The sequence below is a fragment of the Engystomops pustulosus genome, chromosome 2, assembly GCF_040894005.1.
Source record: "Engystomops pustulosus chromosome 2, aEngPut4.maternal, whole genome shotgun sequence".
Lineage (NCBI taxonomy): Eukaryota > Metazoa > Chordata > Amphibia > Anura > Leptodactylidae > Engystomops > Engystomops pustulosus.
This window is the reverse complement of record NC_092412.1, coordinates 90,646,495-90,673,604: the sequence shown is the minus strand read 5'-3', so window position 1 is coordinate 90,673,604 and position 27,110 is coordinate 90,646,495. Positions and strand designations below refer to the sequence as shown.

General features: G+C 39.9%; 1 protein-coding gene across 1 annotated transcript in view; it reads left to right on the top strand.

The window, feature by feature from the left end:
* Positions 1 to 27,110, top strand: part of PCCA (propionyl-CoA carboxylase subunit alpha) — a 261,842-nt gene that overhangs the window by 88,078 nt on the left and 146,654 nt on the right. Inside the window, exons 10-12 of the mRNA XM_072135508.1 lie at positions 3,371 to 3,473; positions 4,195 to 4,289; positions 12,304 to 12,454. Coding sequence (XP_071991609.1) covers positions 3,371 to 3,473; positions 4,195 to 4,289; positions 12,304 to 12,454 — 349 coding nt within the window. The remainder of the gene's footprint in view (positions 1 to 3,370; positions 3,474 to 4,194; positions 4,290 to 12,303; positions 12,455 to 27,110) is intronic.

The window sequence follows — 27,110 nt, the reverse complement described above, 5'->3', positions numbered from 1 at the left end:
TAACAGGAAATTACATAATCAATATACCCACCTCCCGCTCTTCTTCAAATCCACCCAATTGGACAAGTGGAAAAGAAAAAAAAGAGGAAATAAATAAATGAGGGTAAAGAAAAGAAAACAAATTAGAAGTGTCATTTGGGGTGCTCAGGGAAAGCCGTAAAATCCAAGGCCACAAGAAAATGTCGCAAATGCGGGTTTAATCATTTTTACTGCATTCAAAATTTTTTTTACTACTTCCCAGTACACGGCATGGAATATTAAATACCGTCACTATGAAGTGCAATTTGAGATGCAGAGAACAAGCCCATACACATCTCTTTACATGGAAAAATAAGAAATTAGATTTTTGAAGGTCGGGAGTGAAAAATGAAAACGATAAAGCGCCTGGTTCTTAAAAAGTTAACAGTACATTTCATCCTAAAAAAACCCATATAGCTATATTGACAGAAAAATCTAAAAGTTATAACTTGAAGAAAGAATTGACAGAAAAAATGATAAATGGCCACAGCTTTAACATGGAAAACGGGTGCAGAGACCGGGGTTAAATGTAACTTGAAACTGAGCTGTCGATCTTGTTTGTGTGGTATAATTTGTCATTATACTGTTCTGATCTCACATATGTTTTATGTGTAATTGTTGCTGCTTGATACACTTGAAATTGAAAGGTTTAATCACTTTCACTCATAGAAGGAAAGGATCAAGCTTTTGATATTTATAGTTTTGTTTACTGTCAGATGTATGTTATCACCTAATCTGCTCATATAAGCTGTTGAATGGGTTATGTGACAGAGTGCTTTTATTGCAATTCCCCACCACCACGTGTTAGAATGTGCTTCTCCCCAGGCTCCTTCTGTTTAAGTTGCATACATAATTGGTTAAATCTGGAACCGTGCCAAAAGTATATGTATTTTCTTTACAGATATTTTGTTTTCATTAACAATTGGGTAACAACATTGTTAACCATACTGTACAGTGCATTGAATGCAGGAGCTTCTCGACAATTTATACAGATTGCAAAATTTGGAAACTTAAGTTTTCTTCAAAAAAGGCCTATCTATTTTGAGTTTCTTTCCCCTAGTCACTATAGAGGTGGATGCTTGGTACAGTTGGCTCTCATGGAGGCCACCAGAGCTGACAAAAGGACGTGTCCTCCCTGCTTCCATCAAGTTGAGGGAGGTACCTAATGAGTAAACCACTTGGGTCCCCCCCCCCCTTTAGTTCTTAAAGAAGGCTGGGTAGGTGAAAAGTCTCTGAATAAGACATGGGAGGCGGTGGCTACTGTCCATGATTCCTGTATTCTATAGGATGACTTTTCTGAAGAATGATTTGAAAGGCTACTTACCTTATATACTCGAGTATAAGCCTAGTTTTTCAGCACAAAAATGTGCTGAAAAACCCGAACTCGGCTTATACTCGAGTCAAAAAAAATAAATGAATCAAAACTCGCCTTTCTGGCGGCACCCGTAGATATTCTGTGCGATCCATCCGGTATTGTTGTGCTGCACGACGGGGAAGGGGGGGGCTATATACACTGGGGCAGGGGCTGGCAGGCTACATACACTGGGGCAGGGGCTGGCAGGCTATATACACTGGGGCAGGGGCTAGCAGGCTATATACACTGGGGCAGGGGCTAGCAGGCTATATACACTGGTGCAGGGGCTGGCAGGCTATATACACTGGGGCAGGGGCTGGCAGGCTATATACACTGGGGCAGGGGCTGGCAGGCTATATACACTGGGGCAGGGGCTGGCTGGCTACATACTGGACAGGCTGTGACCAATGCATTTCCCACCCTTGGCTTATACTCGAGTCAATAGGTTTTCCCAGTTTTTTGTGGTAAAATTAGGGGCCTCAGCTTATATTCGGGTCGGCTTATACTCGAGTATATACGGTATTACAGAAAAAAAACTACTCTCTACTGCATTCTGCCAAACAAATTGTTGAGGAGCTGGTAATACATTGTGTACCAATTAATGTGTTTGGACAAATAGTTGATGTGTAGTCATTATATCTGTACCTGATGGAAAGATTATCTGATTAGGCAGATTGATTTAGTAAAATCAGGAATCCCTTTGTGGGTTATCAATGGATATATGCTTCAGTGCATAAACTGCTAAGGATGAGGTCAATGCCTAGTTTGGTGGCTTACTTTTAAAAGAAGCACTCATGGGAGAGCAGGGTGGTGTGTATGACAATTGTTTCTCTAATATACACAAGATATACTGTTATTTCTTATATTTTGATGTTTTAGCTGGCAATATTAAGACTTGTAATAATTGAAAAATAATAATATTCTGACCTCTACATTAAAGGTGAAAGAAAATTTGGTATCATATCATCACATAAAATGCAGTGCAATTGAGTCTCCTTTGTTTGACTTTAATGGGCCTTATTAAAGACATGAGACTATTTAAGTCTTAAGTTCTACAATGGAACAAAAAAAAAATCTAAATAAATCACCATAAATACATATTACAAATAATAAATCACACCAATGTGTTGCAGTTCTGTAAAAAAAAAAAAAGCTATCCAATAAATGGGTATAGAGAATTTAATACTTAAAGTTTATTGGGGTAGATTTATCAAGCTGCCTAAGACGAAGAATGTGCTTAGTTGTCCATTGTAAATTGAAATCTGAGCTGTAATTGGTTGCCGTGGGCAACTAAGTACATTCTTACTCTTAGGCAGCTTGATAAATGCTTAAGTCTCGTCAGATTAAAATAGATTTGGACGCAAATGGGGATTTATCAAATGATGACGTATGATAAAGCCACACCCCCTCGGCGCACAACAGATACATGATGAGGCTTAGGCTTAATACTGTATATGCCAGAATGCTGTGCTGGTGAATAAAATTACGCCGGGTCAAACCTGGCATAGTTTTGAGTAAAAACCTGCGGACATTCAGCTCCAGCGGTGCACTGCACACCCACTTGCCATGGAGGTAGCATAGACACAATAATAATGACAATTTCTTGCATTGTGCAAGAATTTGGGATTATTTCACTACTTCTAAGAAACGCAAACTGCAGTAGAACCATTGATAAATGTCCCCAATAGGATATTTCTCCACCCAAAACATGAAGTTTTGTTATGTCAGTGATGTGTTAAGGGGTCACGAAGTAAAACGTGGATCTCTGCTGAGTTGTGATGGTTAGATGCATTAAAGAAAAAATTCCATTTGCTTTTTTATGCATTATGAACCAAACATACCTTGAGAATGCTGTAGCTGCACTGATGGAGAGAAATATCTTGTTAATCCCTGAGCTGAGTGGTTTTTCTGAAAAAAATGAATCTTGTTTGTGAAGAATGAATCTTGTTTTTTTCATCTACCGAATACATTTACAGCATGTTTTTTCACTTCTTTTAGGGAAGGGTTTAGGTTTTCTTCTCAAGAGGCAGCGTCAAGTTTTGGAGATGACCGCCTTTTAATAGAAAAATTCATTGACAACCCTCGACATATAGAAATTCAAGTAAGTATTGATATATCCCTCTCTGCTGTCTCCTCTGCTTATCCACCAAGTCTTCTGTCTGTCACTTTATACAATAGTTTGCACACTGAACACAGACTATAATAATATGGATAAAGAGCTTTCTCCTCAGTTGGTGGCTGTTCTCATCTGATATCTCACTAAGGAATTTGGATATAATCTTCTACCCATGTTGTTTTTGTACTAGCTGCTTACAGATGATTGTCACCTATACTTTGTATAAATTGAAGTGGGAAAATTTGGACCCTGGAGAAAGTTCTTCTTGCACTAAGGGTCTCGTGAATATGTTATGTTTTCAGGTTTGCCTGTTTCCTTTTTGGGTGGAATCTGGCATCCAGATTTGCATCTAATTTAAAGAGGCAAATTGATAAGAGGAATAAAAGAATCATAGCATCTTTGTTGCCTTTTTCTGCTTTGTGGCTAATAATATGGCTTTGAATTCCATAGCTGAGGCAAAAGAGAGACTGGTATCTACAGATAAATTTACTAAAACCTGCAGACATTATAAAATGTCCCCTAGTAACCAGTGCTAGTCTACAACTACAAGGCAAAAGCAGAGAACAGTAATGTGTCTCTATTAATTTATTTGAAGGGCCTCTTAAATAATCTTATAATATACATTGTATATTGTCCACTGAGTATGTATGGATGTAGATACATGCGTATGTACATAAAAGGAAATGATCCCATTCTTTTCATTTAGGTGCTGGCCGACAAACATGGCAATGCCCTCTGGCTAAATGAAAGAGAATGCTCCATTCAAAGACGGAACCAGAAAGTAGTAGAAGAGGCACCGAGGTGAGTTTACCACGGCTTGCACTGTGTTTGTAGTCATGTGGTTATCAGAGGTTACCTGTTTGCCCAAACTTTTGTGTTACATGTAGAGCTTTTGTTTCTTATGATCTAAATCAATGTATGAAAGAATGGATCATTTCTATGTGGTATTAAGGGGGCATTGTACACTATTAGAATTTCATATAGAATATCACATAATCGGTGAATAAGTGAAATTGCTTCATATCGCCAATCTTTAGCAAAATATCCATATATCCATTTGTAATCCACATTATTTCTTCATGGCTCACTGAGACGCTGAACGCACAAGGCTGTGCTGTGATGTTTCAGAAAATATCCCATCTTCCTCAGACATGTGCAGTGGATACTAGGATACATCTTTAAACTAATAAAATTAACTTCAATATTGTCAACGAAAACATCATTCTAAAATATCAACTACGATACTAATCTATAGCAAAAAAACGTACTCCTTTTACAAAATTACATTATAGTTACATTTAATGTAATGTATCCAACTTCATGATCAAAAAAACTCTGCTTTGAAGAAATCTAATTTTAGAAGACTACTCCTCACTATTTATAGGTTCCAAAACAAGCCAGCGCAAGTCACACACACTGTCCTAGCTTTTTAAAGTGCTTCAAAACTCCTGTCTCATGTTTAAATTTTTCCTTCCCTAATTCTTTGTCTGTAGTATCAACTTCTATTTTTTGTCAAATATTGTCTATTACTATGTTCATTCAATCTCATGTTAACACTCTTACTAGTTTCATCGAGTGTCACCTAGCTGCTCAACCAGGACCAGCAATTGCACTAATGAAACTTAAAACCGGATGACGATATCGGTTCTCGAACAGGGGGATAAGAGTGGGAGGGTATCATAGTGCACGCTATAGGCGTGTATAATTAGGACCTGAAAGAGTGCAGGACCACTTGTATGATGTCCAAAGGAGCCCCAGTGCTAATTAGAATATTTTAAAAGGACAATTTTTGTAGCCTTTTACAGGCATTTCAGGCATAATAAAAATGTGTTCCAGAGTCCAGTAAGAACTGCCCCCCTGTAAGTCTATTTAGTTCAAATCGTGTCTACCCGAGTGTTGACTGTCTTTGCCCACTTTAATTTATCCTTTTTTTTTTTTTCACTTTTGGTCATATACAAATGTTTTTTATTCTCAGGTGTTCTTATTGAACCTTTTCTGTTTTTTTTACAGAAGTAAAAATAATACTTCAAACATTTTGTATTAAGGGTAGAGGTGAAGGCAGAGGTAGGATTGTGGGTATAATGTGCAGAAAGATTCAATCTAAGCAGTCGGCCTCTAAAACAAATGATGATCTCTCTTTTTGGGGTCAGGACAGCAATAAAGTCCAGAAGAACAGAGAAATAAATATGTTGTAACATTGAGAAATATACGACTAATAGACATAACGCTTTCCGCGGTTGGATATGGAGGTGCTAGAGTCAAGTGACACATGGCGCACTTAAGTGTTGCATAATTAGTCTGGGAAAAAGAGATTATTAAGGAGGTAGAAAGCGGAACCAGGAGTAAGAGGTTGGGTGTTGGGCAATAATGTTCTCTACAAAATGCATATGAAGTGTAAAGAGGCATAAAGGAAAATGAAAACTTCAGTTAATTAACCTGTCTGATTGCAAAGATAATCCAGTCATTTCAGAGTAGAAAGCCTAACCGCATGGCAGAGATCAAGTTTAGCAGTGTGACACCTCTGTTCCATTCTTCCGCTGCAGCAGGAGGTGAGCAGTGAGGGTGTGAAAGGCGATGCAGATACATATTCTGCAAACAGGGGAAGACACAACTATAGTGCAGGGGAGTAGCTGTCCTTTCATTCATATTAGGAATAATACTTGTTCTGCAATACAGCTGCAAGGTGTAATCCAGTCTTTAAAATCCACAGCCTCTCATAAACAGTTCAAGCTGTTCATTCAGTATTGTCTAATCAACACAATCCAGTCTGATTGAAATAAGCATTTACAGCTTTATTGGAGGAAATAGTGTGTATAATGGTGTGAAATTCATGTGCAAATCCTTGCAAGGAGTGCTTTATGGCAATGTTTCTGTGCTGCCTTTATACCTTTATACTATTCCTCAACATTTTGTATAGTATAATGATAATATAAAATCCCAACCTAAATGAGTAAATTTAAATGGTGATCCTCGATTTAAATATTGTTGAATTATCCAACAATATCATATTTGTGGGGATTCCAGAATCAACTTTATTAAGTGGCCACAGCACATGGTGTGTGTTACTATTTGGCATGTGTCCCTTCAGTCTGACAGCTTCAAATGTGCCCTAAATAAACATCTCTTTAGGCAAAAGGCTATCATTTTCGCAAATTTTAATCAGCTGTAATGTGTCTGCAATGAAGCTTTATTGATAATCCTTTGGTCCCATTACAGCAAAAAATGTTGTCAATGGGGCATAAAAAAAAGAAATTTGTCTAGAACTACACTTATAAAATATACAGTTTAGACTTGCATATAAATTCAACTTAAGAACAAACCTATGGACCCCATCTTGTCCGTAACTTGGGGACTGCCTGTATTACTCTTTTTGCTGTGCTGCCCTGTATACATCCATGCTCTTTGTAGCTGTATGTGGATACCATCTGCTGACCGGATAAAACTGTGTGTGTTATTTTTTTTAAAAAGTTAACCTTCTCTTTTTACCATTTGTCATCTTTTTCCACATATTTTTTAAGCTCTTGCGAGCATGGCAATCTCTCATGTTTATTGTTCAAGCTGATTATTATATTGTAATGCATTGTGCAATTTGCTGGCCCTTTTATAAAGATTCTTTTATTATTGTTTATAACTAAAAGTGGTGCGGTTGCTGAACCGGCTTGTATAACCCACTCCGATTATAGTGTGACGAGTGAAGCCCAAGCGCTACATTAACAGAATTTTTATTTGAAAATAAATTTGGCGCCATTCTTTTGTACAACTGTACATAATGCGACTTTCCCTACTCAACTATATATTCCTGTTATCCACTGCTCCTTGCGTTTGATAAAGACCACTACGTCGAAACGTTACAGACATATTGCAAAAAAGTGGAATTACCTGTTTTCAAATAACATTTCTGTTTGCGTTAAAGGAGTGCTTGGGCTTTACTCTTCACTTTTTTTTTTTTTTGAAAAGGGAAATGTTAACACCCATTTGTCAGTTTATTCATGATGTTACAACATCATTTAATGGCCTGAATAAATAACCTACTTACATGCGAACATCCTTTATTCTATGATAATGATTTTATATCTCTGCAAAGGACTTGGATTCATCATTATTTACTTGTAAATGGTAAGCAAAAAGCATGTTTTTATGCATCCTGCGTATTAGACACAGTCCGTTACATGGAATGAGAATTTCAAGGAACTGTCACTTCTCATCAGGTCTTTTATTTCATATACTGTATCAAGATATATTGAGATGATAGAAACAGTACGATCCCTATTGATTAGTGAAAAGAAGTACTGTGAAGAGTGGCTTTTAGCTGGAGGAGCACTGGTATCCATGCATAGGGACACACATATTGAATTCAATACACATAGTTTATATAGCTGATCATGGGTTCTCAGCAGCAGAAGACTACAAGTTTCTCAGTTTAAGAATGTTGGCACTTCTACACATAAATAAAAAAATGATTCTGAAAGCACTTATTAAAAAGTAGTGTACATAAAATAGTTTTATTTCAGGGAAAACAAGAGGTAGAAATGTCATAAAATATGATTGAATGTACAGTACAGTTTTAAGCAGTAGAACATACACATAAAGGCTTATCCACCAGAAATTTCTTTAAAAGCATAATAGGAAAGATTGGTGCCAAAAAAACTTTCAAAAATGGCTCGAAGCACGTTTATCAAGAGTTTTTAACAGATTTTAGACACTTTTAACAACATTTACAACAAAAGGGTGTGTGCCGGGTGTGTGCCGTGTAGCCTTGTAAAAAGCTATATAACTTTGTAGTAATACAGGCTTACATCAGAAATAACACAGATAAATCATAATTTTTAACTTTTAACTCTGCCAACTTAAACTACGCTAGATTTATCATCCAGCGCTAGGCAATTTGGTATATCTGGTGCAGAAAGACGGTCTACTGTAAGGCAGGGTGTACACAAATGAGTTTAATTTAATAAACTCTTTGGGGCATATTTATCATACGCCCGCGCTCGTGCGTTTTCGCAGCGGCATACATAAAGAGGGCCTGGCATAGAAAAAAATTTAGGCGGCGACTCTTGGCTTATGAACAGTCGCCGGCAGCAGCGAGTGCACCATCGCGGGGACAGTAACACCTCGCGCTGTCCCACTCCCGGCCATGCCCCCCCTTCACGCCTCTTTATGCCCCTTCATGCCCCAAAGGCGTGATGGTGGCGAGAGGGCAAAATAATCGCAAGTGCTAGCAATTGGCCCCGATAAATATGCCTCTGTGTGTGCGATTTACTGGGCCAAATCTAGATCTGCTGAACTTAACTCTTCATTTCAGTTCAGCAGTTCTAGGTCCCAACCAGTAAATCTTGCACAGAGGGACTTTGTCGGATAAAACTTGCTTGTGTACAACCATCCTAATATTGCACTTTTAAGTTACCTTTTTTTTCTGTGTGCATAAACAAGCCTTTTGCCATTTTAGTGTTGGAACAACAGGTTGTACACCCTGTGAAAATAGGTCTTTACTCAGTTTGAGAAACCAGTAATCATTATCCTGGCAACTAGCAATACCCGGTGGCAGTACATTCTGTATCCCCTTTCACCTCAAATCTCATGGAGATCATAAAACTGATTTCATTTGATCAAACTGGGTGGTAGTCTTTAGAACTAAATATACTTACCGTACCTGTCAGCATTTTCATGTGCCGGGATTCCTGCAAGAAAGACTTTTACAGCACCCAAGTGATTTTTTTTTAATACATTTTTCACTTCCTAAAGACTCTCCCAGTGCTTTGCGGGAGCCAGCAATGATCGTCTTACCACCTCCTAATCAGCGGTTTTCCACAGTGCCTGCTGTGATGGCAGGGCACTGACATTACGGCAGAGGTAGTTTGTACTGTGCATTGTGACTAGTTAGTCGCGTGCGCAGCTGCATTCTACTCTGGACACGACTGTTGTACACTAGGCAAACCCAGCCCGTAGACATTGTGTTTGACACCCATGTCCTACTACAAATTCAAAAATCCCTATTGAACAAAACAGGTGGCATACTACTTACAGCTTGGATGGAATCTACAGCAATAAGTTACAAGGGGGAAATTCTACAGGTGATTGTGGCTGCTCCCTAAAAATCATTTTCACTATTAGCAGAGGTACCAAGCTGAAGACTTTCCCCCATTAGTAGCAGTATTCCCACTTAACAAAATATACTATCCATGTAGATTTATGTCACTCCCCAATATAGAAGCTTGCAGGTCCCACCTTGTACCTAAATCTACTAGCAGCAATAGTTGCGGAATGCCCTTCTATCTTTCTATCAGTAGAAATATCAACTGCAGAATTTTCATGCAAGTTCTCCTGAACAGTAACAAATGTAACATATGCATACAAAAACATCTGACAAACACACATAAAAACCAGAGGTACTGGATGGGTCCCGAGGGATGAAAGAGTTGCGGACCGGCGCTTCCACAGTAGTAGTTCACACAACACAGTGTGTTAACCAGAAGAGTTTCTTTATTGATAAAAGATTATTGCGACGCGTTTCTGCTCCGGACCAGAGCCATTGTCAGGCATAACGTGACAAACAAAGACAGGACTTTAAATACATTACCATAATACCGGGACTCTGGAAGTAATGTGATCTCGGTCACGTGGTAGACCGGAGGTCAGAGTTCTGCCCGGTACCATGAAAAAAAGGGGTTTTACAATTAAGACAAATATTGTATAAATAAAAAATTAAATAGTTTACCTAACAAGCGGGTATCCGATTATAGATATATAAAAAGGACCAGTAAAAAACACACATTAATACATTTTGTTAGATGCCCGCTATAAATACATAAAAATTTGACCATAATGTAAAAAACAACCCGTAGTGTGGTGTCAAATGGCTAGTATAAAAACATAATGTCTGGGAAGCTGTAAGATAATTATTAAGTACATAATACATAATATAAAACGCTCATCATATCTAATCGTGCAGCCGGACGTAACCTCCACAACGTCCCGATCTGCTCTGACTACGGATCGCAGGTGGGGACATATTGAAAAAAGTGTTTCCCTGTCAGAGATGTAACACACTAGTTCACGCTAACACGAACAGGGGGGGAAAGAGATGTAATAAAACTAAAAATAATAAAAAATTGGGGGTTGAGAACTGTAAACACAGACTATACCTTTGCTGTGATTCAATCAACGAGGGGGCGACCACCTTCGTGTCAAAGAGTACCAAGGAAATGTTCAAGATTAAAACTACAATGTCTTGCTCCTCTGATTTTGTTATTTATTTGGTGGATTGTTCATGCGGGAAACAATATGTCGGCCGGACTATGCAATCACTTAGGATGAGACTGAACGGTCACCGACATAAGACCAAAATAGTTTATCAAAGCACATTTTTTTGGAACACGAGGGTGATTTTAGTTGTCACAATAACCTTTATAGAACAGATAAACGAAAAAAAACACCAATTGCCTAAAAACCCTAAACCGTAGGGAATCCTATTGGATTTTTAAGCTTGATACACTTGTTCCCAATGGCTTGAATGAGGTGATTGAATCTGTTTGAGACTTACCTGTATCGTTTACATCTCTTTCCCCCCTTGTTCGGGTTAGCGTGTACTAGTGTGTTACATCTCTGACAGGGAAACAGCTTTTTCAATATGTCCCCACCTGCGATCCGTAGTCAGAACAGATCGGGACGGTGTGGAGGTTACGTCCGGCTGCACGATTAGATATGATGAGTATTTTATATTATGTATTATGTACTTATTAATTATCTTACAGCTTCCCAGACATTATGTTTTTATACTAGCCATTTGTCACTACACTACGGGTTGTTTTTTACATTATGGTCAAATTTTTATGTATTTATAACGGGCATCTAACCAAATGTATTAATGTGTGTTTTTTACTGGCCCTTTTTATATATCTATAATCTCATACCCGCTTGTTAGGTAAACTATTTAATTATTTATTTATTTATACAATATTTGTCTTAGTTGTAAAACCCCTTTTTTTCACGGTACCAGGCTGAACTCGAGATCACGTTACTTCCGGAGCCCCGGTATTATGGTAATGTATTTAAAGTCCTGTCATTGTCTGTCACGTTATGCCTGACAACGGCTCCGGTCCAGAGCAGAAACGCGTCGCAATAATCTTTTATCAATAAAGAAACTCTTCTGGTTAACACACTGTGTTGTGTGAACTACTACTGTGGAAGCGCCGGTCCGCAACTCTTTCATCCCTCGGGACCCATCCAGTACTACTGTTCACATGCTTCCAGGATCCTGGTCCTGTACAGTGAAGCGTGGTCTATCGGGACCGGCTGCTCTAATCTACATATGTGACATGCCTTGTTGAATCGGTCACCAGGTGAGAGTCTGCTGACATTCTCGTGCACATACTAAAGTGGTCTTACTGTATCACACGAGGTTGTGTTTCTCTGTGTTTTCTCTCTTCACGGGGTAACTCAGGGTTCCCTTGAGTTCCCCCTTCCAGGTATTTTGATCATAAAAACCAGAGGGCAACAGATCATGTGAAAATATAATATTTGTGTCATTCTCAAAACTTATGACTGTATACAGACCTCAATCTCTGATAGCAGATTTACATATTATTTTACAACCGCTGTTGCCGTAGGCTAGCACATACCAACTGCATTTAGCACTAGATAAAAAAACCGGGCTTCTATTTGCTGTGCAAGAAGGAAGACCTGGTTGATGGCTCTGAAATCTTTATCAATTATTTTTTTTTTTTTTTTCATTCCTGGCTTCATACATTGCTCTTGCACTAATGCTTCCTTCTAGTATTTTTTGTCAGTCGCCTAAATGTATTTAATCTTTTCACAGCACATTTCTTGATTCAGAGACTCGAAGAGCTATGGGAGAACAAGCTGTATCTCTGGCCAAAGCTGTAAAGTATTCTTCTGCAGGAACAGTAGAGTTTCTTGTTGATTCAAAGAAGAACTTCTACTTTTTGGAGATGAACACAAGACTACAGGTAAATTGCAAGTGTAATTGTTCTCTCATTTGTGGTACACATACGTGTAGTGTGAATTGTGCAGCTTACAAACTGTATATAGCCCATGGTGTAACTCAATGCAGAACAGTTACACATCGATCTGTCAATATGACCTGCCTTGGTCTGTAGTCTGTAGGATTCTTATCAGTATGAAGTTAGTTATGATATAGTTCAATAAGACAGAATATACCTTTGATTGGCACAATAAAGGCAGTAGAACAATATGTTTTGCATTACAAACTTACAAAATATTTCTATAGAATTACTAGAATTATAAGCCTTTGATTTTTATTTTTAATTTGAAAAGTGACAGAGGGAATACTGGACATCACTCTGTTTGTGTATTCTCTGTACCCTCTAGCTAAACTTAACTATTCAGGTGTCAAAAAATGTAAACTGTGAGAAACATTTGCACTCCTTAATGTTTAAAAGCTATTTCTACACTGCTCATTTACTCCATATGCAATTGTTTTCATCATTCATATACCGTATATACTCGTGTATAAGCCGAGTTTTTCAGCACAAAAAATGTGCTGAAAAACCTAACTTCGGCTTATACACGAGTCAATTTAAAAAAAAAATTTTAATACTCACCCTCCGGTGCCCGGATCCACCAGCGGCGGCTCCCGATACCCGGCGGCGGCTCCCGAAGTTCAGCACATTAAATAAATAAACTTAGTTCTCACCTTCCGGCGATACTCGCCCCCGATCCACGGCGCCGGTTTCCGAACCTCGTTGGTGGCTCTCGATCCCCGGCTGCGGCTGTCCTCTTTCTTCTTTTGCCGGCTTACTCTTTCTTCTTTTGCCAGCTTACTATGATGCGGCAGTGTGACGTCATCAGCGGCGACTCCACCGCATCATAGTGAGCGCCGCCGAGGAGATTGCATGGACGTGCCTCCGCCGGCAAGAGAAGACACAAGGCGCTGCCGGGGATCGAGAGCCACCGCATAGGATCGGGGGTGAGTATCGCCGGAAGGTGAGAATTAAGTTTATTTTTTTAAATGTGCTCAACATACATGGGGGCTGGCTGGCTGTATACATGAGGGGGCAGGCTGGCTGGCTGTATACATGAGGGGGCAGGCTGGCTGGCTGTATACATGAGGGAGCAGGCTGGCTGGCTGTATACATGAGGGAGCAGGCTGGCTGGCTGTATACATGAGGGAGCAGGCTGGCTGGCTGTATACATGAGGGAGCAGGCTGGCTGGCTGTATACATGAGGGAGCAGGCTGGCTGGCTGTATACATGAGGGAGCAGGCTGGCTGGCTGTATACATGAGGGGGCAGGCTGGCTGGCTGTATACATGAGGGGGCTGGCTGTATACATGAGGGGGCAGGCTGGCTTTATACATGAGGGGGCAGGCAGGCTGTATACCACTTGGGGCTGGCTGTATACTACACCCTCGGCTTATACTCGAGTCAATAGGTTTTCCCAGTTTTCGGTGGTAAAATTAGGGGTCTCGGCTTATACTCGGGTCGGCTTATACTCGAGTATATAGGGTAATAGTGCTTTGCAGATGTACCCAAAGAAGCAGTATTCTCCTCTTTCCCTTTTATGGCATATAGACAAGGCCCACTTACCATATTTTTTGGACTATACAATGCACATTTTAGCAAGAAAAAAGTCTTGCTAAAAAGTGCCTGTGTGTTATGGTCTGAAGTCGAGAGGATCCAACACTGCCAGACCCCCCCCCCCCCCGACTCCTGGAGATAAATTGAAACACTGATAAAGTGGATTGCCCGATCTCTTAGAGAGAAGAACCTCTGCACCACTCTCTCCGAATCCCAGACTCCAGACACAAACCAGTGTAGGACCTTGAATTACATCATTGGGTGACATGATCTGGAAGCAGAGGCGGCCAGTGCTCTGCTGCTAAACTGAGAATCTGGAAACTGGAGAGAGCTGTGTGCAGCAAAAGTGGAGGATGGTCAAACAGATGGGACAAGGAACTGGAGGAGGCTGTGAAGGAGAAGTGGAGGATGGTCATACAGATGGGATGAGGAACTGGAGGAGGTTGCGCAGGAGAATTGGAGGATGGTCACATGGATGGGATGAGGAACTGCACCACTCTCTCTGAATCCCAGACTCCAGACACAAACTAGTGTAGGACCTTGAATTACATCATTGGGTGACATGATCTGGAAGCAGAGGCGGCCTGTGCTCTGCTGCTAAACTGGAAAACTGGTGAGAGCTGTGTGCAGCAAAAGTGGAGGAGTGTCATACAGATGGGATGAGGAACTGGAGGAGGCTGTGCAGGAGAAGTGGAGACTGGAAATACAGAAGGCATTTGGAATTACATCTACTGAGCATCAACTCAAGGACATTCGGGTCTGTGGGGGTTTAAACCCCTTCCCGCACCCTGATGTGACTATATGTCACAGGGTGTAGGTACTCGTGGGGATCGCCCTGGTTCAGAATCTGAGCCTTTGCAATCACTGCGGGATCCCGGCAGCATGTGAGAGCCGGGTTCCGGCAGTAACAGCTGGTATCCCAACTATTGCAATCCTGGCAGTGTAACTCTATAGACGCCATGGTCATGCTGGTTGTGGCGTCTACAAGGCATTACAGGGAAAATCAGGGCCCTCTTTGCAGGACATCGAGGTGCGATTGTTGCTTTGGCAGCTCTGAGGTCCATTGAAAGACCTCAGGGCTGCCTTTATAGAAGCCTGATAGGATCATGCTGAAAGCACAATCTGACAGAGCTGCTGTGAGCCTATGCAGAATATGCTGCAATATACATTAGTATTGCAGTATATTACACTGAACATGTGATTAAATGATCACTTGTTCATGTCGTATCCTGGTCGGTCAAATAAAAGTTTAAAAATAAAAAATAAATTATGCAAATAAAAAAATTTGCTACAAGAATGTACACACTATAAATACAATGCAGTATCAGTCAGGGGCTGTATCAATCACCTAATTCAATCAATATTAAATCGCATGGTGAATAATATTAAAACTTAACATTTATTTCATCAGTAAAATATATCAATTGTGGGGAATTGCTCTGGTAGATGCTTCGTAGCAGTGCAGGAAGCAGGGACACACGCAGGGTTAAAGTCCAAAAAACAAGTGTTTATTCACACTTCCTTGACAAAATATACAAAATACCAAAAATAAACCCTGCCCGGCTGGGCACTGCCTAATACAATAACAGCACCTAACTATACATGTACCAGGCTGCCTGGCACACGCTCTTGGCCAGCAGAATATCAGGAGGCACTCAGTTACCTTTGCTCTGTGAACAGGTCCAGCCTTCAGCTCTCCAGGTAGTGCCTCACCTCCTGCTTCTGGCATGCAGTCTAAATCAGGTTCTAATGAGGTCTGTGACCCGCACCTGTGGGCTATACAGAAACCCAGGACCGAAGCCCGGATGGAGTAGGAGTTCCACTACCAGCCTACCCCTACTCCATAATAAGCAGGCCCAGTACGGACATTACTTATCTGTCCATGTTAGCGAGGCCAACATAGATCAAACAGACTATTCCTGCTTACTATATGTCTGCATTAACCCTTGGGTTACTGCAGACAAATCCAGGGCTTTTACCACCTACATTTTATCTGCCTGTAAGACAGATAGCGGTTTTCCCACACAACACCTCTTACTTTCTCACACAATCTAAAAAAAGAGACCACTATTGCCACAAATACTGCACCAAAACCAACACCTTTTTACCACTATAGAGTATTGGCATATATACAAATTATTTACAAAGCACACATATAGGTGCCATTGATGGGACCTATATGTGTGCCTTGTAATAATTTGTATATATGCCAATACTCTATAGGGGCAAAACGGTGTTGGTTTTGGTGCAGTATTTGTGGCAATAGTGGTCTCTTTTTTTAGATTGATATATTTTACTGATGAAATGAATGTTAAGTTTTAATATTATTCACCATGCGATTTAATAAAAAAATTTGTACAAATTTCCGTCACAACCCCTACCATAAAATAAAATTGTCACTCAACTCGTACGGCAAACGCCATTAAAAAAAAAACCTGACAAAAACTTGAGAAGAAGTAATCAAAAAGTAACATTTACCCCGACATGATACCTATAAAAAGCACAGCTTTTCCCACAAAAATCAACCCCTAAAACAGCTGTCATCATTGAGACACATAATAAAGATAACATATTAATTTTATTGTAAGGTCAACGGATGGGGGAAAAAAAAGCTTAAAAACCCTAAACCAGAATTAAGCACCAAGAAAAAGAAACATTTTCAAAATATCATTATTGGCTATTGTAAACCCCCCCTTCCCCAATGATGTGCTAGAAAAATGGATTTCATCCCGCAAAAAATAATCTCCCATATGCCCAAATTAAGAAAAAAATAAACCTTTTATAGCCTGAATAATGTGACAATACAAATCTGCCCTGAATGGCGCTGTATGCCCTGTCATGTGCCCATACACAGTATTTCATCACTTAATACATTGTGACTGTTTTATTATTTGGACACAATTTATGTATTCTCTCTAAAAAAAAAAAAAAAAAATTACAGTTCGTAAATTCCACCATTTTGTTTTAAGCCCTGTGAGTTAACAAATTTCTTAAAGTTGATTTTTTTTCATACATGGAGGGGTGAATTCTACAATGTTATAATGTATGTTTTACTGCTATTTAGGCCTCTCGAAGTCACGTAAAGCTGTGCAGGTGCCTCTAAATATGGTTTTTGGCGATTTTCATAAAAATTTGAAAAATTGCACCCAAAATTCTGAACCTCCTAACAACCTAGAAAAGACAGGATGCATAAAAAGGCATGCTTATTTAAAGCAGACATTTGGGAAATGTGAGTTATGAAGTTGTTTCAGTATTATGACTATTCGCCTGAAAAGCAGAAAAATTCTAACTTTGAAATTGAAGAATATTTACACATTTTTGCCATAACTAAATACAAAAGATATCATCCAAAATTTTCAACTAATTCATTACAATGTGTGACCAGGAAACATTCTCAAAACACTTTGATTTGTTAGTGTTACAAAGTTATAACCACTCCTAGTGACACAGGGCAGATATCAAAAATGGTCCTACATGGTCCTAAAGGCCTTAAAATGTAAGCAAAGTCCTGAAGCGGTTAAGAGTAACTGGCTATCAAAGCTCTCCCTGCTCCTCCAGCTCTCCCTCCTCCCTCTGAATGCTGTAATATGAACTAGCTCTGTACTGCCATGATATTTTCATCAGACTGAGAGAGGGGGAGAGTCAGAGGAGCAGAGGGGTTTGTAACAGCTTGAGCCCAGAGCCCTTGTGCTTCATTTGCACTGGACTCAGTGGATTGATACGTGGAATCATAGGATGACCTTCATCTCCATTGCAGTGGAGTAACAGTAAGAGACTGAATACAATCATAAGGTCCTGGAAGCGTTTTCTGACTTTTTTTTCTTCTTTAACTGAATAAAAACTTTTTAAAATACATGTTATTGTTTTCATAGTCATTTAAATTAACTTCAGTTACCATATATACTCGAGTATAAGCCTAGTTTTTCAGCACAAAAAATGTGCTCAAAACCCAAACTCGGCTTATACTCGAGTAAAAAAATATAGGTTCTACCAGGTTTTTGTGGTAAAATTAGGGGCCTCGGCTTATACTTAGGTCGGCTTATACTCGAGTATATACAGTAATTTCCAAACCATTTCCTTTGCCAAAATTTGAAATCATCAAAGCTGTTCGTGGCCCTCAGATCAGAAAAATTATGCTTTGTCGTATTTTGCCATCATTGTCTGAATAGTCATGTTGCTTTTGTTAGGATGTCAAATTTTAGCATTTAAGAAAAATAAGCCAGACATCATCTTCTGCCTCTGTTCCCATGGTGATGTCACTAGGAGGATTAAAATAACTTGAACATATTTAAACTACCTAGGTGCTCCATATTAGATTCACATCCTCAGCTTTATTGTACAGGAAGAGTAGTGAAGATCCAGCAAAAATCATATGAAATGGTTTTATTCAATTGTAAAAAACACTGGCTGCATAAAAAAATCTGCTCCCCTTCTGGCAGCAGCTTTTGGGGCTTCCTGTGATTTCCTGTGGATTTCTGGTAGATCAGGGAGGGAATAACCACTCTGTGATTTACCTTTATCTTGGGGATTTAAATGGTGATTAAATCTCATTAATGTTTGCATAATCGTTATTGCTATGGGTTTTCAATGGTGGGTAAGGATGGGAAAGGAAAGCATTTTGCAGTGGTCTATAAAACCTACCTGATGAGCAACAGCAGTAACTACTAGCCCTTTCTGGAGCATCTAGCATATCCACATGTTCCCTGTGCAAAGAGTTGACTTCAGTGTGAATGATTTTCCCTGGGGTAGCACTGGATTAAAGTGTAAAAATACTATACAGGCGGTCCCCTACTTAAGAACACTCGACTTACATAAGACCCCTAGTTACAAACGGACCTCTGGATATTGGTAATTTATTGTACTTTAGTCCTAGGCTACAATGATCAGCTGTGACAGTTATTAACCCCTTAAGGACGCAGGGTTTTTCGGCTCATTTCTCGCTCTCCAACTTCAAAAATCCATAACTTTTTCATTTTTACCTGTACAGACCTGTGTGAGGGCTTATTTTGTGCGTAACAAATTTTACTTTCCCGTAATGTTATTTATTTTAACATGCCGTGTACTGCGAAGCTGAAAAAAAAATCCAAATGTGGAAAAATTGAAAAAGAAACCACATTCTTGTGGGCTCAGTTTTTATGACTTTCACTCTTCGCTCCAAATAACACACCTACTTTATTCTTTGGTTCGGTGCGATCGCGGTGATACCAAATTTATATAGGTTTTATTGTGTTTTAATACATTTTCAAAAATTAAACGAATGTGTACAAAAAAGAAAAAAAATTTTTTGCCATCTTCTGACGCTAATAACTTTTTCATACTTTGGCGCACGGAGATGTGTGAGGGGTAATTTTTTGCAAAATGATGCGACGTTTTCATTGCTACCATTTTGAGGTTTGTGCGACATTTTGATCATTTTTTATTTCATTTTTTATGTTATGTAAAAAGGTGTAAAAGTCGCATTTCGGACATTTGGGCGCCATTTCCCGCCTCGGAGGTCACCGCCGCCCGTAACCGTTTTTATATTTTGATAGATCGGGCATTTTGGGACGCGGCGATACCTAATATGTTTGTGATTTTTACTGTTTATTATGTTTTATATCGGTTCTAGGGAAAGGGGGGTGATTTGAACTTTTAATATTTTTTTATTTTTTTTTATTTTTTAAACTTTTTTTTTTATTTTTTTTTTCACTATTTTTTAGACCATTTAGGGTACATTAACCCTAGATGGTCAGATCGCTCCTACCATATACTGCAATACTACAGTATTGCAATACACTCACCGGCCACTTTATTAGGTACACCTGTCCAACTGCTCGTTAACACTTAATTTCTAATCAGCCAATCACATGGTGGCAACTCAGTGCATTTAGGCATGTAGACATGGTCAAGATAATCTCCTGCAGTTCAAACCGAGAGTCAGTATGGGGAAGAAAGGTGCTTTGAGTGCCTTTGAACGTGGCATGGTTGTTGGTGCCAGAAGGGCTGGTCTGAGTATTTCAGAAACTGCTGATCTACTGGGATTTTCACGCACAACCATCTCTAGGGTTTACAGAGAATGGTTTCGAAAAAGAAAAAACATCCAGTGAGCGGCAGTTCTGTGGGCGGAAATGCCTTGTTGATGCCAGAGGTCAGAGGAGAATGGGCAGACTGGTTTGAGCTGATGGAAAGGCAACAGTGACTCAAATCGCCACCCGTTACAACCAAGGTAGGCAGAAGAGCATCTCTGAATGCACAGTACGTCGAACTTTGAGGCAGATGGGCTACAGCAGCAGAAGACCACACCGGGGGCCACTCCTTTCAGCTAAGAACAGAAAACTGAGGCTACAATTTGCACAAGCTCATCGAAATTGGACAGTAGAAGATTGGAAAAACGTTGCCTGGTCTGATGAGTCTCGATTTCTGCTGCTACATTCGGATTGGTAGGGTCAGAATTTGGCGTCAACAACATGAAAGCATGGATCCACGGTTCAGGCTGGTGGTGGTGGTGTCATGGTGTGGGGAATATTTTCTTGGCATTCTTTGGGCCCCTTGGTACCAATTGAGCAACCCCACAGCCTACTTGAGTATTGTTGCTGACCATGTCCATCCCTTTATGACCACAATGTACCCAACATCTGATGGCTACTTTCAGCAGGATAATGCACCATGTCATAAAGCTGGAATCATCTCAGACTGGTTTCTTGAACATGACAATGAGTTCACTGTACTCAAATGGCCTCCACAGTCACCAGATCTCAATCCAATAGAGCATCTTTGGGATGTGGTGGAACGGGAGATTCGCATCACGGATGTGCAGCCGACAAATCTGCGGCAACTGTGTGATGCCATCATGTCTATATGGACCAAAATCTCTGAGGAATGCTTCCAGCACCTTGTTGAATCTATGCCACGAAGAATTGAGGCAGTTCTGAAAGCAAAAGGGGGTCCAACCCGTTACTAGCATGGTGTACCTAATAAAGTGGCCGGTGAGTGTATATGGCATTTTTGCAGGTCATACATTACAATGAGCCACTCAAAAGAAGACCCGAGGCTAACATGGTAACCGCGCGCCGCCGTCTTTTAAACGCCGCCGGCGACTTTGCCGGCGGCATTAAGAGGGTTAATAGCCGCGATCGGTGCAAGCACCGACCGCGGTTATTAGCGGTGGGGGTTTTCTGCAAAATGCAAAAACCCCCACCTCTGTATGAAGAGGACTCAGCCCGTGAGCCCTCTTCATACATCCCTTATACCTCTGCGGCGTAGAGCTACGGCGCAGAGCTTTAAGGGGTTAAAGGTGTCTGTAATGAAGCTTTAGTGTTAGTATTGATTCTTATGAAAACCCAACATTTTTAAAATCCAATTGTCACAGAGACCAAAAAAGTTCTGACTGGGATCACAATGATAAAATATACAGTTTCGACTTGCGTACAAATGCAACTTAAGAACAAACCTACAGACCCTATCTTGCATGTAACCCGGGGACTGCCTGTACTAGTTACTTTATCTATATCCAGCAACATCAATATTTACCCAAAGGGTACCTAAAGCAACATCCCTTAGAAAATGCCCAAAAAATAAGCTTGAAGTAAACTGCTACCAATATCTGTCTTTCATTTTTCTGTTGTCTTGACTCTGATGGATTGTTTTCGAAGGACCAGTTGCATTTTGAGGTACATAAAACCTTTTATGAACCTTGCGATTGAGGGTAAAAAAAATGCAATTCTGGGCATGTTTATTTGTGTATATAATGTTTTGCTTTGCCTACATGTGGGACATAACCTTTTATCTTTTTATGTTTTATAACTTGTTGACAATAAAAATTTTTTAACCCCTTAGTGACCAAGCTCATTTGTGTCGTTATGACTAAGCCCTATTTTTCAAAAACTGCCATGTCACTTTATCCAGAAATATTTTAAGAAAGATTTAACTTACCCAGATGGTTTTTAGATTTGTTTTTTTTTTTTGTGACATGTTGTACTTCAAGTTAGTGGGAAGTTTTGCTTGATTATATTTTGAATTTATTTATGAAAAAAAAACGAGAATTTTCCAAACATTTTTAAAATGTTCAGTTTTTCAAACTGATCGTAACTACTTTGGATTGTAAGAATAATTAAATTTTACTATACCTCAGCTTTGTGTTGTGTGTAATTTTATAAGTGTCCTTAACATTATTATTAGGGGACCGTTTAGGGACCTTTTTATTTCTATAGGGGTTTTTGAAGTTTTATTAATAGAAACCCCCACAAATCAACTCTTTCTAATAACCTTGCCCCTCAAACTATTCAAAACAGCACGTAGGAAACGTGTTAAGTATTTAAACCATTAAGTGTTTTGATAAAGTGAAGGTTTTACTTGTAATTTTCTTATTTTGTTATTAATACGTTCATTTAGCCCTAAAATCTATCCCTCTTAAGCTGAATAAAAGTAAAAAATGCATCTACCATTGTATTGTGCAGTTATTGAGTATGATGACCCCCCTATGTGGATGTAACCCGCTGTCTGTGCATATGGCGGGGCGCAGAGGGGAAGGAGCGCTATCAAGCTTTTGTGGGGTAGATTTTGATTTCCGCTTTTTTATCAAGGAGTATAGGGGTCATTTTAACCCCCTTGCTGCTGATGGACTATTTATTTTTAACATTTCTATTTTTTGGTCTTCACCTGCAAAAATTCATAACATAACAGAGCTGAATAAGGTATTATATTACGAATAACAAATTGTACCGTATATACTCGAGTACAAGCCAATCAGAGTATAAGCGGAGACTCCTAATTTTAACACAAAATACTTGGAAAACCTATCGACTCGCGTATAAGCAGAGAGTGGGAAATTCATTGGTCACAGCCCTCCAGTATATAGCCTGCCAGCCCCTGTGGCATATAGCCTGCCAGCCCCTAGCCCCTGCCCCTTCCCAATATATAGCCACTAGCCCCCTGCCCCTTCACAATATATAGCCACTAGCCCCCTGCCCCTTTCCAATACATAGCCTCTAGGGGAAAAAACATAAAGTGTACTCGCCTTCCGGAGCTCCCCAGAGTGCGCTTGCACACAGTGCTGAGGTCCCCATGTTTATCTGGCTCTCCTATGTTATGTATTTGAGATTGCTTGGCTATATGCCTGGTTTCAGGTGACCCTCTGTACTCCCTTGTCTTCCCAATATATTATGTTGCTGCTGAGGCCAGGTAAATTGTACCGTGTTGTACTTAGTGTACCTCCCTCTTATTATACTATGTAATAAGGTGGTTGCCAAATAAATAATATTTATAAATGAGATTGCTGGACCCTATGGTACGACAACTGGAAATATAGACTCCATCAGTATGGGCACCTCTTCCTATTGCTCCTGTGAGTGGATTTGGGGGGTTATAATTGTAAAATGGGGGGGGGGCAAACACTTATGTAGAAGACACACACATGTATAGATCCATCTCCTTCTGCCTCAGCTGTGAAAATGGGCTCAAGATACTTGTTCACATGAGATGATTTGGAGCAACTATTAAAAGCAGTCATGGACACCTTAAAAATAGAGGACGTTGAACCAAATCCCATGTAGGATGAACTTTTTGGAAACCTAAAAACGAAAAAAAAAATGTTTCCAATAAACAATACCCTTAAGTGGAGAGAACCAGAAAATAATCAAACTATGGAACTCAATTCCTAAGGTAAACATACAGGTTCGAGGATGCCATTCGAGGATCCTATGTAACTTAAGCACCCAATGGACAGAAAAGCCGGCAGTCTACTGAAGAAAACATTGGGAGTCGGCAATGTTAAACCTCAAATCAAATATGGCCACAATATCTATAGCCCGTATCTGCTTCTTCACAGTAACGATGGAACACCAAGGGATTTACTCCTGGACACCCTTTTAATTCTTAAATCTGCTTCCTCCTTTATAGTTGATGTGTCAGAGGAGGGGGTAAGATTCAGTGCTAAAGGAGGAGCCCTATCTAATTCCACCAGATGAATACTACCACTCAGGCAAAGGTTTGTTGATCTTATGTCTAAATCCAAGCTATGCAGGATTCACTTTGAAAACAAATATTTGTTCAGGCCGAAGTTAGACTCGATCTTGAAGAAGGTAGCTGACAGAAAAAAGAGCTTTCCAGAAACAAACTTGGGTCAAAGGAATCCGTCCTTTTTGTGACACCAGAGAGAAGTTTCCACATAGAGGTAAAGGGAAGTATGGTAGATGGAGTTACCTGAAAGGTGGAAGAGGGAGAGTTTTTTCCTCAGCTCTTCAAAAGAGGGACTGAATTTCATCAAACCTTTGGGTTTTAGCCATGTTGGAAAACAGATACAAATTGGCGTTTAACATTCTTTCCTCCCTGAAATTTCATTCTGACCAGGAAGTCATCACAAGCACTTACCCTTCAACTATGGCAGGATATTAAAAAACTCTTAAAACTGGAGGTCATTGTCACAATTCCTCCACAGGATTTGCGTTACTCTCCTTTATGTTTGATCAAATAAACGAATGGCTCTCTCAGAATGATTTGCAATCTAAAAAATCATATCCTGTACAGGAAATTCAAAATGGAGACTGTGAGTTTTGCAATTACCTTAATCCACTTAGGGGCTTTTATGTGCACAATTGACCTGAGAGGTGCATACTATCCTGTACCAATATATGCTCCATCCCAAATGTTTCTCAGGTTCGCTGTCCTCACACCTGAAAGGGAGGTGACCTGCTTACAGTACAAAGCCCTCCCAATCATGATTTCTTCTTCCCCAAGGACTTTCGCTAAAAGCATAATAGAAATAATGCCTTGAGAACAAAGGAAGTGGTGATAGTTCTGTATCTGGACGATCTACTTATAATACCTTGAATGGAAGAACATTTGATTCAACACAGAAATCTGATGATTGTAACCCTACAACAACTAAACTGGGAACTAAATTGGGCAAAGCCCAACCTAATTTCCCGTACAAAGCCTGTCTTTCTAGATTTATGTTTAAACTCTTCAAATGTCTTGCCTCCCTGTGGAGAAAATTTCAAGATTGATTTCTAGGAAATGGCGCAGTTGCTCTATAAAGGCAGCAATAAATGTCTTGGGTCAGTTGACTGCATATATAAAGTGAGTTTGGTGACGGTGTAGAAAACACTATAGAGCAGCACAACGTTTCTGAAGAACTCGCACATCAAGATCTACTCAGACAACATCACGCGGGGGCAAGGAACTCGGATCATATTTATCTATCAGAGAAAATATTATCCTGGGCAGAGTGCAATGTCCTTTTTCTTTCAGCAGTTTACCTAAAAGGGAGGAAAACAGAATAGCAGACTATCTAAGCAGGAACATGATCAATCAAAAAGAATGCTGAATAAACAAAGAGATCTTTTTACAGTTAACCCAGGAATGAGGGTTTCTGAAAATAGATCTCTTTGCTACCCAGATAAATTAAAAAGTGGAATATTTCTCTAGACTGGGCCAATCTGATCTCTCCGCTGGATGCCTACAGCCACCCCTGGGATGCTCCGCTGATGTATGCTTTTCCTCCCATTCCAATTATCTCAAAAGTAGTTCAAAAGAACCAGTGCAAGAGTAATCCTTATTGTGCCTCTATGGCAAAAAATATCTGTTTTTCATCCCTGAAGAAGATGATCCTTGCGGATCCCATACTCCTCCTTCCTCAGACAGACCTCCTATTTCAGGGAGCAATCTCCCATCCAAATCCTCAGGCTCTCTTTTTCTCTCGGCATGGATCCTCAGGAACTCAGAGTAATATCTTCCTTTTGAAGGCAAGTCATAAACCAGTCACTTTCTCCATTTATTCTCTTAAGAGAAAAAAAGTTTGTCCCCTCCTGCGGTCCAAATCATCCTAACCAGACTTCTAATATCTCACAGGTTCTGGACTTCTTGCAAGTCTCCGTCAAGGTCCAAATATGAGGTGAATGAGGTGATATGAGGTGAAAAATGTTGAGGGATTTTTTTTTGGTTGAGGCAAAAAAAACATATGCAGAACAGGAAGGTGTGTGTGTGTGTGGGAGGGGGGGTTAGGAGGTGGTAATCAAGTCAGGGTGGAGTTGTAGCGTCTAGTCCCATAGCTGGATGGTGGTACAGAAAGAATATGCAAATAAAGTGAAAAGGGTGAATTGATTGATGTGTTTCACCCAGTGACTATCTCTGGATATTGCAATTCACCCCATACCTTTTCACTTTGCTTGCAAGGCCCAAATATAAGCACTCGGTGCGTTCTTTGATTGATCACTTGAGATCCACAGATGGATTAAAAGGTTTGTTAAAGCCACTTCCAGAATCAGACTTGTAGAGATCCAGGCACTTTCCACTAGACTATCTGATGATAGTCACTCTAATGCTTGACAATACTTATGTCCCCAAGGTCTTTTCAAGTTTTCATCAAAATCAGGGGATCATTCTTCCCTTCTTCTGCCAAAATCCCAAATCTCCCAAGGAAAATTTGTGGCCCACTTACCTGAGAGAGCCTAAAATGTTTTGGGAGAATGTTCTCTGGTCAGATGAGACGAAAGTAGAGCTTTTCGGGAAAAGGCATCAACATAGAGTTTACAGGGAAAAAAGAGGCCTCTGGCACTGGACTGCATGACCGTGTGCATGGCATTATGAAGTCTGAAGACTACCAACAAATTTTGCAGCATAATGTAGGGTCCAGTGTGAGAAAGCTGGGTCTCCCTCAGAGGTCATGGGTCTTCCAGCAGGACAATGTCCCAAAACACACTTCAAAAAGCACTAGAAAAGGGTTTGCGAGAAAGCACTGGAGACTACTAAAGTGTCCAGCAATGAGTCCAGACCCGAATACCATAGAACATCTGTGGAGAGATCTCAAAATGGTAGTTTGGAGAAGGCTCCTTCAAATCTCAGGGACCTGGAGAAGTTTGCCAAAGAAGAATGGTCTAAAATTCCAGCAGAGCATTGTAAGAAACTCATTGATGGTTACTGGAAGCGGTTGTTCGCAGTTATTTTATCTAAAGGTTGTGCTACCAAGTATTAGGCTGAGGGTGCCAATACTTTTGTCCGGCCCATTTATGGAGTTTTGTGTAAAATGATTTGACTTTTATTTTTCATTCTCTTTTGTGTTTTTTCATTGCAAGCAAAATAAATGAATTTTA